The 15527-nt window shown below is 40.0% G+C and overlaps 2 protein-coding genes across 5 annotated transcripts in view; one reads left to right on the top strand and one right to left on the bottom strand.

Annotated features, from left to right (window-relative positions):
- Positions 1 to 538: 538 nt before the first annotated feature.
- nipa1 (NIPA magnesium transporter 1) lies at positions 539 to 4179 on the bottom strand. 2 transcript variants are annotated; one of them, XM_018669854.2, is made up of 5 exons: positions 3778 to 4179; positions 3561 to 3608; positions 3309 to 3399; positions 2189 to 2349; positions 539 to 2012 (listed from the first exon to the last, which is right to left on the bottom strand). In XM_018669854.2, exons 1-5 carry the CDS (start codon positions 3995 to 3997, stop codon positions 1504 to 1506), a joined length of 1029 nt encoding a protein of 342 aa, XP_018525370.1. In that variant the 5' UTR covers positions 3998 to 4179; the 3' UTR covers positions 539 to 1503. The 2 variants fall into 2 exon arrangements, with proteins under 2 accessions (XP_018525370.1, XP_018525371.1); XM_018669855.2 differs by having other exon boundaries at positions 3706 to 4177.
- An 872-nt stretch (positions 4180 to 5051) lies between these two features.
- herc2 (HECT and RLD domain containing E3 ubiquitin protein ligase 2) overlaps positions 5052 to 15527 on the top strand; it is a 39911-nt gene continuing 29435 nt past the window's right edge. For 2 of the 3 annotated variants that reach the window (XM_018669935.2, XM_018669933.2), the window contains exons 1-15: positions 5053 to 5219; positions 6286 to 6394; positions 7470 to 7563; positions 7761 to 7889; positions 9756 to 9978; positions 10965 to 11065; positions 12193 to 12334; positions 12429 to 12533; positions 12648 to 12819; positions 13075 to 13248; positions 13749 to 13937; positions 14088 to 14239; positions 14707 to 14864; positions 14972 to 15085; positions 15187 to 15438. In XM_018669935.2, coding sequence (XP_018525451.1) covers positions 6323 to 6394; positions 7470 to 7563; positions 7761 to 7889; positions 9756 to 9978; positions 10965 to 11065; positions 12193 to 12334; positions 12429 to 12533; positions 12648 to 12819; positions 13075 to 13248; positions 13749 to 13937; positions 14088 to 14239; positions 14707 to 14864; positions 14972 to 15085; positions 15187 to 15438 — 2077 coding nt within the window. In that variant the 5' untranslated portion in view covers positions 5053 to 5219; positions 6286 to 6322. Of the gene's footprint in view, positions 5220 to 6285; positions 6395 to 7469; positions 7564 to 7760; positions 7890 to 9755; positions 9979 to 10964; positions 11066 to 12192; positions 12335 to 12428; positions 12534 to 12647; positions 12820 to 13074; positions 13249 to 13748; positions 13938 to 14087; positions 14240 to 14706; positions 14865 to 14971; positions 15086 to 15186; positions 15439 to 15527 lie in introns of all 3 variants that reach the window. The other variant, XM_018669934.2, reaches the window with a different exon arrangement.

The following is a 15527-nucleotide window of genomic DNA, read 5'->3' as shown; positions in this document are numbered from 1 at the left end:
TTTTCTTAAGATATGCATTACTAATGACGGGGACTACAGCATAATGACAGACAAAATGTGTGCGATATAAACCTTTTTATTAGTTTAATAGCATGTGTCCAAAGTTTTACTAAATAACTGGAGGAAGCATTAATTGTAAATGTATTTTCTAACACAGGATAGTTTAAGGTCAGCAGGTATCAGTGAACGAAACTGGAGATTCCAGTTTATCATTTATCCATGGTCAGATCATGAATAATTAAATCTTAAATAGAACGGAAATACTCGTTTCTAATCGATGATTTGTCTGACAGGAAAGTAATCACTTTTTCAAACATAAATGTCAAACACTCTCAGATTTCAGGTTTTTTTCAAAAGCGAAAATGTTCTTATTTTCCTCTATGATAACAAAATAATATATATATATATATATATGGGCTGTTGATCAGATAAAACAACACATCTGAAAATGCTCATTTAGACTCTGCCAAATTGCTGTGTATTAAGGATTCAAGGGAATTATTATATTAGGATGAAAAAAGCCAAATTGTTGCACAGGTGATGATGACATGTAACTCGTTTTATTATTTTGAAATCAAGCAAATTAATCAGAAGCATATCAAAGAAACGATCCACAGAACTCTCAGAGTCTCTTGCTCATGGACTCCTCAGTAGAACTAATACGTGCCAATGCCAGCACAGCAGTTTCAAGTTTAGGTTGCACTGCCAAGTCATTAGGCATCACCATTAAACCATCTCTGACACACACAGTAGCAGAAATTAGCATTTTTATAAATGTAAATAAATTAGCCAAAATCCAAATGTTTGGATTGCACATATATAACATGTAGCCACCTTTAATATCTGGACAAATTGATTAGTGGCCACAGAACTACAGTTTATATTTGGTATATCATTATTACAGATCCATCCATTTGACAAAACAGTCAGTCACTCTTGATACTCATCTTCTATACAACTCCTGCACTAAAGAGACCTGCTCCTGAAATTTCACTGAATAATTCACAGGCACACTGAATAAGTCAAAGTGTAGGTGATTCTACACTGAGACAGCCTGGCCATGGGAGAAAGGGAGAACATTTTACATGAAAGTAAACCCAATTATTTGTAATTTTAGGATGTAATCATTTGAAATGAGTAAAAACATAAAACTGACAAATGAACTGTTAGCCCCTGGGCCATGTTTGAGTTTGCTGTTAGTAGCTCACTGTACCCATGAAGATGAAAGTTGCATTTGTAATAATGAAATTACAGCAGGAATGTTTATCTAGAGAAAAATAAATGCATTTTACTGTTGGTGATATTTGTGGATTGCACTAAGAACTGTTTCATAAGAAACAGCAAGGAGATTCAAGTATAATGTCAAGTGGAATTAGTTATAAATATATAGTTATACTGTAGCTTTGGTCATTGAAACTGGAATTTATATTGTGTAAAATAAGTATAGACTCTGTTAATACGATACGCAGTGTGGCACAAAAGTCATGTAAATATGAAAACATTTCAGTCTGTCTTTTCCTGTGCCTCCTTCTTCTTCCAAGTAATCAAAGCCTCCTGGGAAATGCGGAGTAAAATGACCCCAACACACACTGTTGTTAAACCACAAAGCATGGCGAGGCTGTCAGTCAAAGTCAGTGCAGTCCACTCTTTGAAGAGAAGAGCAGAGGCAAGAATCACGGTGGATGTGAACGTCACATAATAAATGGCTTCAAACATATTGGAGCTGAAACACTCCAAGGCCTTGTTGATGAAGAAGAACTGTATCAGGATGCTGACAGCCAGCGTCCCTAGCAGGCCCACGAAGAGAACCAGAGCTCTGCTGCTCGATGGCCCTTCACCAAAGACGTCTTGAGCTACCAGGCCGAGTCCTTTGCTGCTTGGAACAGTGAAGCTTCCCAAGAGGGAACATATGGTGACATACACCATGATGTTTGATGTGCCGTGAGCTGGAGCAATCCAGACGATTAGAGTGATCAGAAGTAGGACCACAAGCATGGCGTACATCACAAATACTGTGGGATGACAAAGTACATCTTAGTTGTCTTCATTTGTATTGCCATTATAGTGTTTACTTTGAATTTAAATTAAATGCTTTCACTTCTGCCTGAGGCTATCTTTAATAACTCTGGAAGACACATTTACCAAGTACTAAAGTAATTTAAAGGAAAAAACTAAATTTAACTTTCACCTGGGTCTGATAGCCTCTCCTCTAGCTCCAGTCTGGATGTTACAGCCTCGGTTTTAGGGGCATGAATGATGAGCACCACAGAGCCACAGCAACATAATACACAGCCAAGCTTCCCCAGGATATTTAAATGCTCCTTCAAGATCCAAGAAGCCAACACAGCCCTACATCACACAAATGCAGCCTCTTGTTAAATATATTTTACACAGGGCAATTCATATTTACATGGAGCAACAATGTTATATTTTGACTTTGGACTCATTATCTTCACTTTGTGGTGGTTTAAAATCATGGTAGCAAAATGATTTACAGAACCTGACATTGTACAGAAAATGAATAAATTTGGTACAAAGTTTTGGCAGTTTTCACTAGATTAGAGACCAAGTAGAATCAAATTTATTACCTTACTTTACTGTCATATCCACCAAACTAATATTATTGCCTTAAGCAGACAAGAGAAATGCCTGAGGCTATTTTTGATGCTAAGTAACAGTAGCAATTACATTTAAAAAGACTGAAAAAATTAACCAAAACATTTGAGTTGACTTGAAACAGTTCATTGATCAATTGGTCTCACTTTTTGCTAATTAATACATTGTTAAAGTCAATTTCCAAGCAAAAATGCCAAATATTTGCTGGTTCCAGTTTCTCAAATGTGAGGATTTGATGCTTTTCTTTGTTGTGTATAATAATAATTGGACAATCTGTTAGTTTTGTTGGTAGATAGAACAAGCAACTTGAATGTGTTGCCTTGGGCCCTAATATATTAAAATGCATTTTTAACTACTTTCAGACATTCTACTGACAAAATGATAATCAAGAAAATAATCAATGCACTATCTGATGATGAAAGTAAGAATAATAGGTGCAGCCTTACACAACTTTACAGTCCCACCCGGTCAGCAACTGTCTGCTAAGACTGAGATAAGGGCAAAACCCACTGCCATTTCCTATTTATTCTTAGCTTACAAAAAAACACCCTTACTGTTAACTGTTATAATTCACTGCTATTTAGTGAACTTCACTGTGTAAGGCCTAAGCACATATAAAGTACAGTTAGTTTGGCCAAACAGTATCACAATATCAAGCTAAATGTCAGAATCCACTTCTGTTTTGGACTTACCCAAATAACACCCCAAGTGCTCCTAGTGGTGTAACTATCACAGCAGGGGCCACATTGTACGCCAGGAAATTCCCAATTTGTCCAATAATCACTAAGTTTATTTAAAAAAAAAAGATGTGTCAGAGTATTTCGCCTTAAACATTCATGGAAAACAACATTTAAAATGAGGAAGTAAGGGACATAGCATTAAACTCAGAACGGCGTTACTAACTGAACTGAGCATACAGAGTCGATAGATGGCGCTGTACTCACTGGACACTGTGCCACTCCACCACACAACATCTCTGAGATACGACCCTCCTAGAGGAAACACGATCAAGAGTTTAGTTTGTGTGGTCTACGGACTCAACTTATTGATATCATTGTATGGCTTTCCCGCTTCTACCCATGTGGGTACCATGGAGGTCTTATGGTACATCCATGGTGGGTACTCTTCAAGGCAAGGTTATGTCCGTCTGTCTCAGTCTACCTCTGCCGCGGGAGCGTAATATCCCCTTTTTCTGAAGCACAAATGTCGACCCATTGATGAAACTTGATATTACAGCTATTACTATTCCGGCAACTGGAAGCGAAATATCACTTGGTTCCGAGTCAAAAGCCATTAATGTGCTGCTTTTCATTTGGTTGAGCCTGACTGCAGAGTCACTGGTCGTCAACTTCGGTTGAGTTGAAAGCGCCGTAATGCGCATGTGCGGTCCGTCCAGCACCCGGCTGCACTGTCCCTGCCTCTTTCCTATTTACACTTTAAAATGATACATAATACCTTATAACTATTGTGCACGTTTCCACTCAAACGTACTATTAGCTGCCTCAAGAGTTACCTCAACCGTCAACTGAGATTCAGTTTGATACAGGAAACATGTTTTCTTCATCTCTGAAATTTTTCACTCACTGAAAAGCCTCCGAGATTGTTACCACACCCTAGGGGACGTTCATAGGGAATGCCCTCATCTCTTGAGGCTTCACCATAATGTATCCCCGTTGTGTTCAACGAACAGTGAAATGACATCACAAGTCCATTTCAAGACGACAACACGAGCAAAGTAAGTGCTAGAGCTTCATGTGTTTCACTGTGCCAGGGTCAAGGAGAGGCACACACTGGAAAAAGAATTGTCTGTCTCATATATCAGTTTATTGGACTCACTGCAGGGACGTCTTTGAGCAAGACCCCAAATGCTGAAGGACTTTTGTTCACATTTCTTTTCTGCAGATATAGAGATTACATTGCATAGTTTAAATACTGAACCTTAACTGAGCTAGACCTAAACTTCACACATTAAACCTAAAGGATAAACCACTGAAAATGTCATAATAGCTAATTGATTAAATAACAGCAGATTAAAAAAAAAGAATACCCAAATTATACAATATTCTATCAAAATAGTTTCATTCGATTAGGTTGAACGGTAATGTTATATGTGTTACCAAAGTATGAATATGACTTTAAAATGTAAATAAAATTAACAAATTCTATAGTTATCAATATTTAAAACTGTGTGAAATACATATTATAACTCAGTAGCTAAGCAAATATGTGGGATAAATACCTCCCCACCCTCCTCTCTTTCCTTGAGACAGAGCGCCACCCAACGGTTTGCCTTCATTCCAGGCTAACCCCGCCCCTCCTATGTCCCGCCTCGAATCCAAAAGGAGCGCACATTTTAGGACACCGGACAGTGCGAGTGGGCGGAGTAGAATCTGTGGCCAACGGACCACCTTACGTTAGAAACCCCACCTCAGCGGGCTGTGGTGGTACAGATCAATCGCATTGAATCACCCAGTTACAACTACGTAAATTGTTTCCATGCCTCGTGCCCCACTCCGCGATCTGTCAATCAAGTCCATTATGAACGTCTTGTTAATGCAGCAAAGCAGCTGAGGGGACGAGAATAGCCTGAGAAGAGACCGCAGGTAATTTTGTTGTCTGACTTGACGTGTTACCCGTTGTGTTTCTGAACTCTGTGAAACACTGCATCTTGTTCGGTTCACTGTCATGTCACTGAAGCTTGGCAGTCGTTGCCTGGATGACGAGAGCTGGTTTAGCTAGCTAACACTGTGTTAGTATTAGCTGTCTGGCAGCTAAGCAGTTAGCCATAGCCGCCAAGCTAGTGTGAACGTTACCTAGCATTAGGTGTTGCATTATAAGCGTAATGATGCTGTGTCAGTGTGTGTTATTACGCGCTAGAGTCGTGCATGTTATTTTATATGATTACCAGGCTAAAATTACGGTGTGAAGGTTATCAGAGAATGTGCCCTTGCTAGCCTTCAATGCTACGATATTCTCGTTTTTCTGCAAACGACTCATGAATCGTTATAGTTATGGATACATCTTCGGCCTTAAACCTTAGCGTAAATGATCAAAATGAAGCTAGTGTGAGATACAACTTGCGTGTCACAATGATGTTTTTTAATTAAGGTATATAAATAACAGGTATATTCACATGTAAATCTATGAAGGCTGAGCTAAGACAGCATTCTGTGTAACGTTACTTCAACAGAAACATTCATGATAAACAAAATCCTAGATGCTGTCTCAGATTAGTTTGTGTATTTACAGATCTGTCTTTGATGTTTGGATTGATCTAGTCCAATTAGGTTATGAAAATGGGTGTTGAGTTTCTCTTTTGTTTACATTTGGATGATAATATTGGTTGGTTATGGTCATTATCCGTGACTGAGAAAGTTCACTAGTTTGGTAATAATAGTGTGAACAGACGGGGGTTAAACTACACTTTTGCTTAGGAAACTGGAGACAGACCTAGAAAGGAGTTGTCAAAACTCACATTATTATTATTATTATTATTATTATTATTATTATTATTATTATTATTATTATTATTATGTCACAAGCAAGAAGCTCAATCCTCATTGGTTTACAGGCACTTTTCACAGTTCAGTCGTTAATAGCTGATTCTCACCTAACCATGACTTTGTAAATTTGTGTTATAACACAGTTTTTCATCTCTTACTGTTGCAGGTTGGCTGCGTTTGCAGCCAGGAGAGAAGAGGGGAAGATGCCTTCTCCATCTTTTACCCTCGATGCTCAGCTGAGATTTCATGACAAATGGCTGAAGGTAGACTTACAGGTGCGTGTTCCCTAAAGGAGGGGCTCATACTGAAATTACTACGTTCTCAAATCAAGAGGACAACATGAAATTTTCTGGACTCAGTCTCATGAGACTGAGGAATAGTGGAAACAAGCTGTATCAAGTCTCTTGCACAGATGATTATTGTTTTTCTTGTGTCTTTCTCATGCGTGTGAAAAGAGATGTAGCCTATAATTATACAGTGAGTAAGTAAAAAAATATTTATTGTTTTATAAAGAGCAGTGTTCTGAAAACATACTCATGTTGGTAGTAATTTCAGAGGTTGCTCTTAATATATGATGAACTCAGAAAAGATTTGGGAACCAAGAGACTGAACTGTCTCATACTACAAAACTGGCTGTGCAACGAGCTGTCTGCTCTCAACTTCACAAATTGCAGCCTGTCTAGACTCACCATGAACTTGAAAATCATGTTTTCCTATTGTTAGAGCTCTCTGCACTGTTGAAGGCAGCTTTGATGCTGAGTGTCTGGTCTGGTGTCATTAGTGAGCTAACATGTTTCTGACATTAAGGATGTCAGATCTTTGAAATGCAAGAGCTAAATTTCCACTTGTGAGCATTTCTTAGTAAAGCTAAGCTGAGAGTGAATGGTGTAACACAAAGGCGATGACACACATTTGGATCATTTTGAACATGGAGATGATGCAGCTGTTTTGTATTCTTGATGCTCACTATATTTGGTAGCAGTTTGTTAGTGTTCATTTTCTCAGCTGTATGTTGGTGGCTTATGAAGACTGCATAACAGATTTTCTTCCGCGGGTGAAACAGATGAAAATTTTTTTGTTTGCTGTGGATGTTTGGAAATTTTAAAGGGGACAGAAATACAGACAACATACACAGAATGAATTATTTTTTAGGGGGATATCACTGGTCACATTGGATGTATTTTAGCTGCAGTTAGACTGTGATGCCATCATAATGTGATAGTAACCTGTCTGTGACATGCTTGTGCAGAATTTATAAAGAAAACATGTACATGAAGATGTGAATATAAATTGAAAATTTCGAATTTGAAGAGTGTGGACTGATTTTCAGTTTCTCACTTCCTTTGGCAGCGGGCATTCTCTCCAGAGGGACTGAGTGAGATGTGGAATGAAATGGTAAAAGATGAGGAGATAACATTTAACGGAGAAGAATCTGCTCACCCAGGTATGGCACTGTGAGATTACAGAATTCATTTACCCTCTGTGTTTTTGGTAGATTAACACATTGCTGCCATCTGTTTATGATAACATGGTACAATTGCACAAACTGTCTGAGATTGATATGTGAACGAGGAACAGTGGTGGTATTTTAACCTTGCTGATGGAAATGGTTGATGCAAGATTTTTTAAATTTTTTTTTAGAAGATTGTGACTGCTTTGGAGCTCAGAAGAAGGATGAACCCAATGACAAAGAAAAGAAAGAAGAGGAGGAGACGTCAGCGTCTGTACATCACTCCATCATTGAGACCTGGGACTGGGGGCGGCAACCAGGTGAGAGTGCTGCCTGAGCCAGGCTAAAATGTGTCAGGCTAAAATATATCAATAAATCCTGCTGCGGCTGACTGTGATGCATCCCTGCTCTCCAGTTGTAGGTCTTGTTATTTTTCGGCATTCTGTTTCCAAGTAGAGTAATTAATACCATGCTGACACCACATGGTTTCACAACACCTAAATGTCGACTAGATACATTGATACTGACAATTCTGACACACAGTCAGCCCCTGTATTTATCAGTTTCATGTCTGTCAGACCCTGTTGATGTACTCGTGTTTTGCTGGCACGTGAGGTGTGGAAACTCTGAAATGACAACTTGAGTCTGCAGGTCTGAGTGGTTATTTTTACCCCTCTGGAGTGTAATCTTGGTGGGTGTTATAATGTGGTCCACTGCGGGGTCGCGTCTCTCACCCAAGCTGTGTTTACTGACGGGACAGGGTGGGACAGTGTTGTGGTGGTGGGAGATAAGCGTTGGGTGGGGGAATGGGGGGGGGTCTACATGCCTAGTGAATTTAAGCTTTGCTAGTAGCTGCTTGGCTGTTTCTCTCTGGTTTTATTGACCCAGCCAGGAAATCACACTGGTCTGATTGTACAGTGAGTGTAACTGGATCGCTACATGAACAAGTCATTGATGCTTAAAATTCAAACAGCATACTTCCTGCTTTTCCATTGAGTGGTTAGATATCTGGCACATGTTGATCTCAGCAGTTACAGCTCAGACCCAAGCTATTGTTTTGAAATCAGGATGGTGCACGAACACATGGCAGATTTGCTCTGATCGCTAGTAGTGTATTTCCTCTTTTTACTTCTTATTGTCATGCTAGATCAACCTCTCTGATTTGACATTTCTATACCACAAGCTACTTCTTAGCCATGGTAATGTATAATAAATAGTAAGAGACTTTGTGTGGCTGGGGTATGTATCGGTCCTGACAGCCGAGCACAGCTGACTCTTGTGTGGCTCATACAACCTCAGGACAGTCTGGCTTACATAAAGCTTAAGTGGATTTCAGACCTACTATTTTGGCCCATCTTTTCTTCCCTGCAGCACTGCTATGTAGACACATAATAAAGCATTTTGTCTTGAACCAGATCAGAACAAAGGAGTGGTTGTGGTGAAGGCCAGTGGGGAAAAATAAAAAATGTGGTGTATTCATTTTTTTTCATTCTACAGTGAAATATACAAATAATATGCTTAACTATCACAAGACCTTGTTGTCTTTGGTGTAATGATGAGATGTAGTTGTAAGAAATAATGTTTCATCCCTTATTGCAGGTTTTTTGGAATCCTCTACACACATGATACCTTTTATAAATCCCTGGTTCTTGTAAACTTGAGAGTGAAATATAAAAAATTTAAGGCCACATTGCAGCTTAAATTATTAAAATGCAGTATGCAGTATGTTTACTGCATGGAAGAATGGTTTCACTGTTCGATGCTTTTTGCTTAATCTGTAACATTTGCTTTATGTTATTGTTAAATTTCTTGACAGATCAAAATGTTTTTTGAAGGTTATTTGAAATATTTTTGTGTAGCACAGTGGACATTGTTTCATTTAGGTCACACAAAGTAGTGTGATTCTTTTCTGATGCTGAAATCCTTAGTGTAAGAAGTTACAATATATATTACACATATTGCACATAAGCTTTCACATATATTTTAAGATAAGTCTTGCTGCCAGAAATCTGTAGTAGAAAATTTTTAATGGAAAAAAACACAGCTTAATGATAATGACAATATAATAATTATAATAGCACTCAAAATTAAGTTTAATGTTCACATTTTCCTGAGAGAAGTAATTATGAGTGATGAGTAAGTTCCATTATGTTGTGGATGATCATTTTTTCACTGCCCATTCCTAGATGAGACTGAGCTAAAGGACTGTCTGATGGTCCTGGTGGATGACCAGCAGAAGCTCTCGGCTCAGATGGCCAAAAGCACTCTGTCTGCCCAACGCCTGCGCCAGCGCCTGGTCGTCCTGGAGCGCTACCACATCTCTCTCAGCCACAGCATGATGGAGGAAAAGTACAAGGTCCGCTGGAAGACGCCCCCAAGCCCACCACTGCCTGCTGCTGACAATAAGAGGTAAAAAATAAAACATTTTTTAGCTAGACATTATAGGACGCTGGCATGTTGGGTCAGTGGTAAATGGTCGTTGGTATGAATGTGAGTGTATATGTGGTTAGTCTTGTGATGACTGGTGATCTGTCCCGTGTGTACCCAGCCTCTCACTGACATGTTTGCGGGATAGGACCCCGAGCACCCCATGATAAACTGGTTGATAAGTGGGTTAAGAGAATAAATGGAGATTGATCCTGGAAAGAGCTTGTTCTCACTGACCTGGTATGGTGAATGAACTGATTGAGCTGTACCCAAACCATGCCAGATAACTACAGACTGACACACACAAACCAAATAAAAAGTCTGATTATGTTAGAGGGATGAGTGAAACTGCAGAATGTTAACTTAAAAGCTCTTGTCAACACCAAACTCCATTGCAACACAAGTGCTGTGAGTGCGTAGTGATGTAATTTAGGAAAGCTGCTCAACAATGTTTTTGTACTTACATTGATTCTGTTAAACCGGTTTCAAAGTAAGTACAAAGTACAGTACAGTTTCTCCTGGTATGTACAGAACATTTACCTATAGATTGTTCATGCTATAATGAGTTTAACCCTACAGCTTAGTTTATGAGAGCCTATGTTTTCCTTTAGTAGGCTTCTTAAGCACACTACACTATACATCTTTGTACCTGTACTCTACTCTACCACTGTCCTCCAAACATGTTTACAAATGTTTTAGCAGCTGCTCTGTTTGTTTTGAAAATAAGTGCTTCTTGTTTCTCTGCTGAATTATAACAGTAAAGAATTTCTTCAGTTGAACTCTAGGCGTTAATGGTTAGTATTTACTGTAATAACTGTGCTAGGTATGCCTGAGATGTTTCTAGAAAACTTGCTTTAATAATACCCAGAGAGGTGGCTATGATCTACCTTTATTTGATACACTTAAATTTGAATAGAATCAATATACAGTTTGAGCTGATCCTCGTGTTGATGATTTTGTTATTTCAGCCCTCGTCCAGTCAGTAAAGGTGTTGAAGGTTTGGCCAGAGTCGGTTCCAGGGCAGCTCTCTCTTTCGCCTTTGCTTTCTTGCGTCGGGCCTGGAGGTCAGGTAAGAATGTCCCAGGACACTGTCTGTAAAGATGTTTTGACCCTCAGCAGTCGTGATGATAGCTGCTGTCATGGTAATGGAGCTTTGCTTAACAGCTGTTGATGAATGTGTTGCGCCATTTTACATGCTGCTCATAGTAAACAACAAAACATGTTTCGCAATGCTATGTTTTTAGCATTAGCCTGTGCTGTCCACTGGATGAAGGACTGAAAGAGGTTATGCAGGATAGAGCCAGGGTAACTTTTGTGGCGTTGTGGTAAGAATGTGTTTAATATGAAAAATGGACATTTGGTTACATGTGGCTCATAATCTTCATGCATTAACATCAGAGTCAGAGTTCTTGTTAAATGTATCTTGATATAATGTAGTCTAGTAAAACAGTATAAAAAACATATACAACATATTTAAAACAGCACAACAACTCCACATAGAGTGTGACCTCAAAAAAGACCATGAAGTTGAATTTTTATTTAGTAATATACAATTAGTAACATGTATATCAGTCACAGTCTTAACTCTGGTAATTACCAGCTTTGGCAGTGTTTGTGTTTGTTTAAGCGCTTGTCATTGTCAGCCTTGCAAGTAGAGATGCTGTTTTTGTTACGTGTGCTGATGCAAGGTTGAGAGCTGCCTGTCCACAGGGACTGGGTGGGAACAAAGAGCCAGCCTCTCCTCTGTAGCTTTCCTGTAACATGAGCAGCAGTACATAGACACACACACACACACAGACATGTGCACACACAGATAGCTAAGCTTCTCATCCTCAGTCTAGCTGTATTCCTGGAATACACTGGACTGTTCTTACACTTCTGAATGAATACATGTACAAATCCTGGACAGAGATAAGAATTATAATGGGGCTGTAAAAACCAGGACCAGAATCGGAAGTCTGATTGGTTACTAGTTAAATGTACTGTTTCAAGGTTATTTCCCGTACATGCATACAAATTTGAGAGCTCAAATTCATCAGGCTTCTCAGAATTAATAAGTGCTGTAAAAATACTCCCACTTCACCATTTGCTGAATACCAAGGGAAGTCTGTTTTTGACCCACTAACCTCTGTGTAGTGTAATTTAGAAACTCAACAGTCCATTTATAAAACAGAAGATATTTGTGCTTTGTTATAGGAGATGATGCAGATCTTTGCAGTGAGCTTCTCCAGGAGTCCCTGGATGCCCTGCGTGCCCTACCAGAGGCCACACTGTTTGATGAGGGAACTGTGTCGTCCGTGTGGCTGGAGGTTGTTGAGAGGGCCACTAAGTTCCTCAGGTTTGTTATTAATTGATCAGTTGCTAACTTTTTACTTTATATAATACATAGGATCATCTTGATGATTCCCAATTTTTGTCTCCTTTGGGACTAGTGATGTACATGGAAGTGCCACCACCAAAGGCAACATTCCTCTACAGGACCAGCACCTAGTCCTGGCCATCCTGCTGGAGCTGGCTGTACAGAGGGGCACTCTGAGGTAACCAGATACCCTTCATAAGTGCTTATTTGCTTATGCTGATATCCCACTGCAGTTGAAATGCACCTCTTCCTCACTGCTCACTTGGCCTTCTCATCCTTTTGTCGTTTCCAGTCAGTTGCTGTCTGCTGTTCTGTTACTGCTGCGTCTGTGGGAAAGCGGTACCAGAGAGATGGACAATGAACGCTCCACCCAGGGAACCAGTGCTCCTCTATTACCCCTCCTGCAGCGCTTTCATAACATACACAGCAGCAAGGAAGAGCCCATTCCTGAAGAGGAAGCTGAGGTGAATATTTCCTCTGTAGCTCACTAACAGTTCAGATCGGCACCAAATGAACATGGAAATGGGGTTTTTCTATTATATAATTTGAAGATAAGATGGTGAGAAAACAAGAATCCTCTCAAACAAAATGTGATCAAATGAGGGTCTGTTGCCTTATGTGTTGCTTGGGAACGCCTGTCTTACAATACCTACCCTCCTCTATTCCTGGTTGAGAATCAAGCTAATTACTATGTTGTGGTTGATTGCTGTGATTTTCAGATCCTCACAGCCCCTTTGAGTCCAAATGAGAGTTTCCTGCGCTACCTGACCTTGCCTCAGGATAATGACCTGGCCATTGACCTTCGGCAAACAGCTGTGGTGATCATGGCCCACCTGGACCGTTTGGCCTCTCCTTGTAGCCCTCCACACTGCAACTCTCCCACATCACAGAGGGTAATTACTCTTTTTATCAAGTGGCAATGCTTAAGTGCTTTGTTTATTTTTGTTTATTAGGTCAGTGGTGGTACTTTTTCCACTCAGTCATGAACTCTTGAATTACAGTACATGCCTGTTTTATCATCTTTGTGCTATATATGTCTTTGATGTGCATGCTGTGCCCTACTTACTGATATCATTATAGCTGGACAAAAAGCATGGATAAACACGGTCATCATCAGGCTTCACACAAGTGTGCTCATGGTGGGATTTGCTGGGTCTCTCTCTGTAAATACCTATTTTAAAGAGTACGGTCTAGACCTGCTCTGTATGAAAAGTGCCTTGAGATGACTTTTGTTGTGATATGGCGCTATATAAATAAAATTGAATTGAAAGTGTATTGAGACTGCTGTTAATCAAATGTGATGATTATGTAGAAATACATAACTACAAAAAAACTTTTGCTGAAGGAGAAATTACATCCAAAATGACCTCCTCTATGTCTCTTTTTGTCCCAGGGAACCTTGCAGGAGGTGATTGCCTGGGGCCTGTTAGGCTGGAAGCTTTATGCCAATGTTAATGGACCCATTCAGTGTAAAGCCCTGTCCAGCCTTGGAGTCACACAAATTGTCTGTTCAGAAAAGGGCTTTCTCATCTTGGCCAGCAGTAGTGCTGTTTACACCCAGAACTACAAGAGCACAACCCTGGTCAGTTGTGTTGTGCAGTTATTTTCTGTTTAGTCATGCACACTCTTCTAATAATAATCAATAATAATATTAATTCTGAAAAAATTATGAAGCTGATCCTTTCATCTGCATGTCTGTTGCAGATTAACTCACTGAATTATCTTGTTGCAGGCTCCCATGCTAATCCACAGCCTGAGCTCCAGAAAGATTGTGAAGCTTGCAGCTCACCCTGACGGGCAGCACTACTTGGCCCTGTCATCTAATGGGGAGGTGTTCTCCTGGGGCTGCGGTGATGGTGGTCGCCTTGGACATGGAGACACAACGTAAGCAACTTAAGAAAACCCTGTTTGATATTTAAATTCCTCAGGGGTTGCACAGTTTGGCATTTCCGTCACATTTGTCACTTAGTATAAAATGTGAGGCTGTATGGAAAATATTTGTGAAATTGATAAAAGATTATTGATTGAGCAAATGGTGGAAATATAGATGACATTATTTCCCAAATTTAGAACATTTGTATTCATGTTTTATGCTTGTGGATCAAAAATGGCATCCTCAGCTAAAAACTGCTTGTGTTTTAAGCAAGAATACAAACATCCAAACCTGACAGTTCCTTTACACAGAATATTAATTTATTAGTTATTAATAAATTATAAAGTATGCTTGGAATATAAATTATTCGATTTCAACATCAGGAAGGTCCATGAAAGGCTTCTTGTTATTCCCAAAGCTCTTGAAAATTTCAGAAAAGGAATTTCCGTGTTCACCTCCATTTTTGCATTTTTTTCAGGTATCTCGAAGAGCCTACGGTGATTGCAGCCTTCAATGGGAAACAGGCAGGAAAACATGTGGTCCATATTGCTTGTGGGAGCACATACAGCGCTGCTGTCACTGCTGATGGCGAGCTCTACACTTGGGGCAGAGGGAACTATGGTCGACTGGGCCATGGTGAGCTCCCATCTGCGCTGAACCTGCAGGACAGCATCTTGACTTTAATAATAACACCTCTGTCTGTTTAATTGCTGAAAATGATTTGTCCTTTGATTGGGTTTTAGGCTCTAGTGAGGATCAGACTACACCTATGCTGGTGACGGCGCTGAAGGGACTGAAGGTGGTGGATGTGGCGTGTGGGAGTGGCGATGCACAAACCCTTGCTGTGACAGAGAATGGTATAAAGAAGAAAGAAGAGTCATTTTTGGCGTGGAACCATCAGCATCACCCAAAGTCTTGCAGTAGTGTTTTTATTCACCTTCTCTGTGTACTTCCATAGGTCAGGTTTGGTCTTGGGGGGACGGAGACTATGGTAAACTGGGCCGAGGAGGCAGCGACGGCTGCAAGACGCCCAAACTGGTGGAGAAACTGCAGGACCTGGACATAGTGAAGGTGTGCTGTGGCAGCCAGTTTTCAGTGGCCCTCACGAAAGATGGCCAAGTGTACACCTGGGGAAAAGGAGACAACCAGCGTCTAGGTCATGGCACTGATGAGCATGTCCGCTACCCAAAGTTGCTTGACAGTCTACAGGGTGGGTTTGATATGTGTGTGTGTATGTATATATATTTTCATTGCATTTAAAATACAAAGACTGATCTCTGTCTTTATGTCTGCAATCAG

The sequence above is a fragment of the Lates calcarifer genome, linkage group LG17 (genome assembly GCF_001640805.2).
Source record: "Lates calcarifer isolate ASB-BC8 linkage group LG17, TLL_Latcal_v3, whole genome shotgun sequence".
NCBI classification, from domain to species: domain Eukaryota; kingdom Metazoa; phylum Chordata; class Actinopteri; family Centropomidae; genus Lates; species Lates calcarifer.
This window is presented reverse-complemented; position numbering and strand designations above follow the sequence as displayed.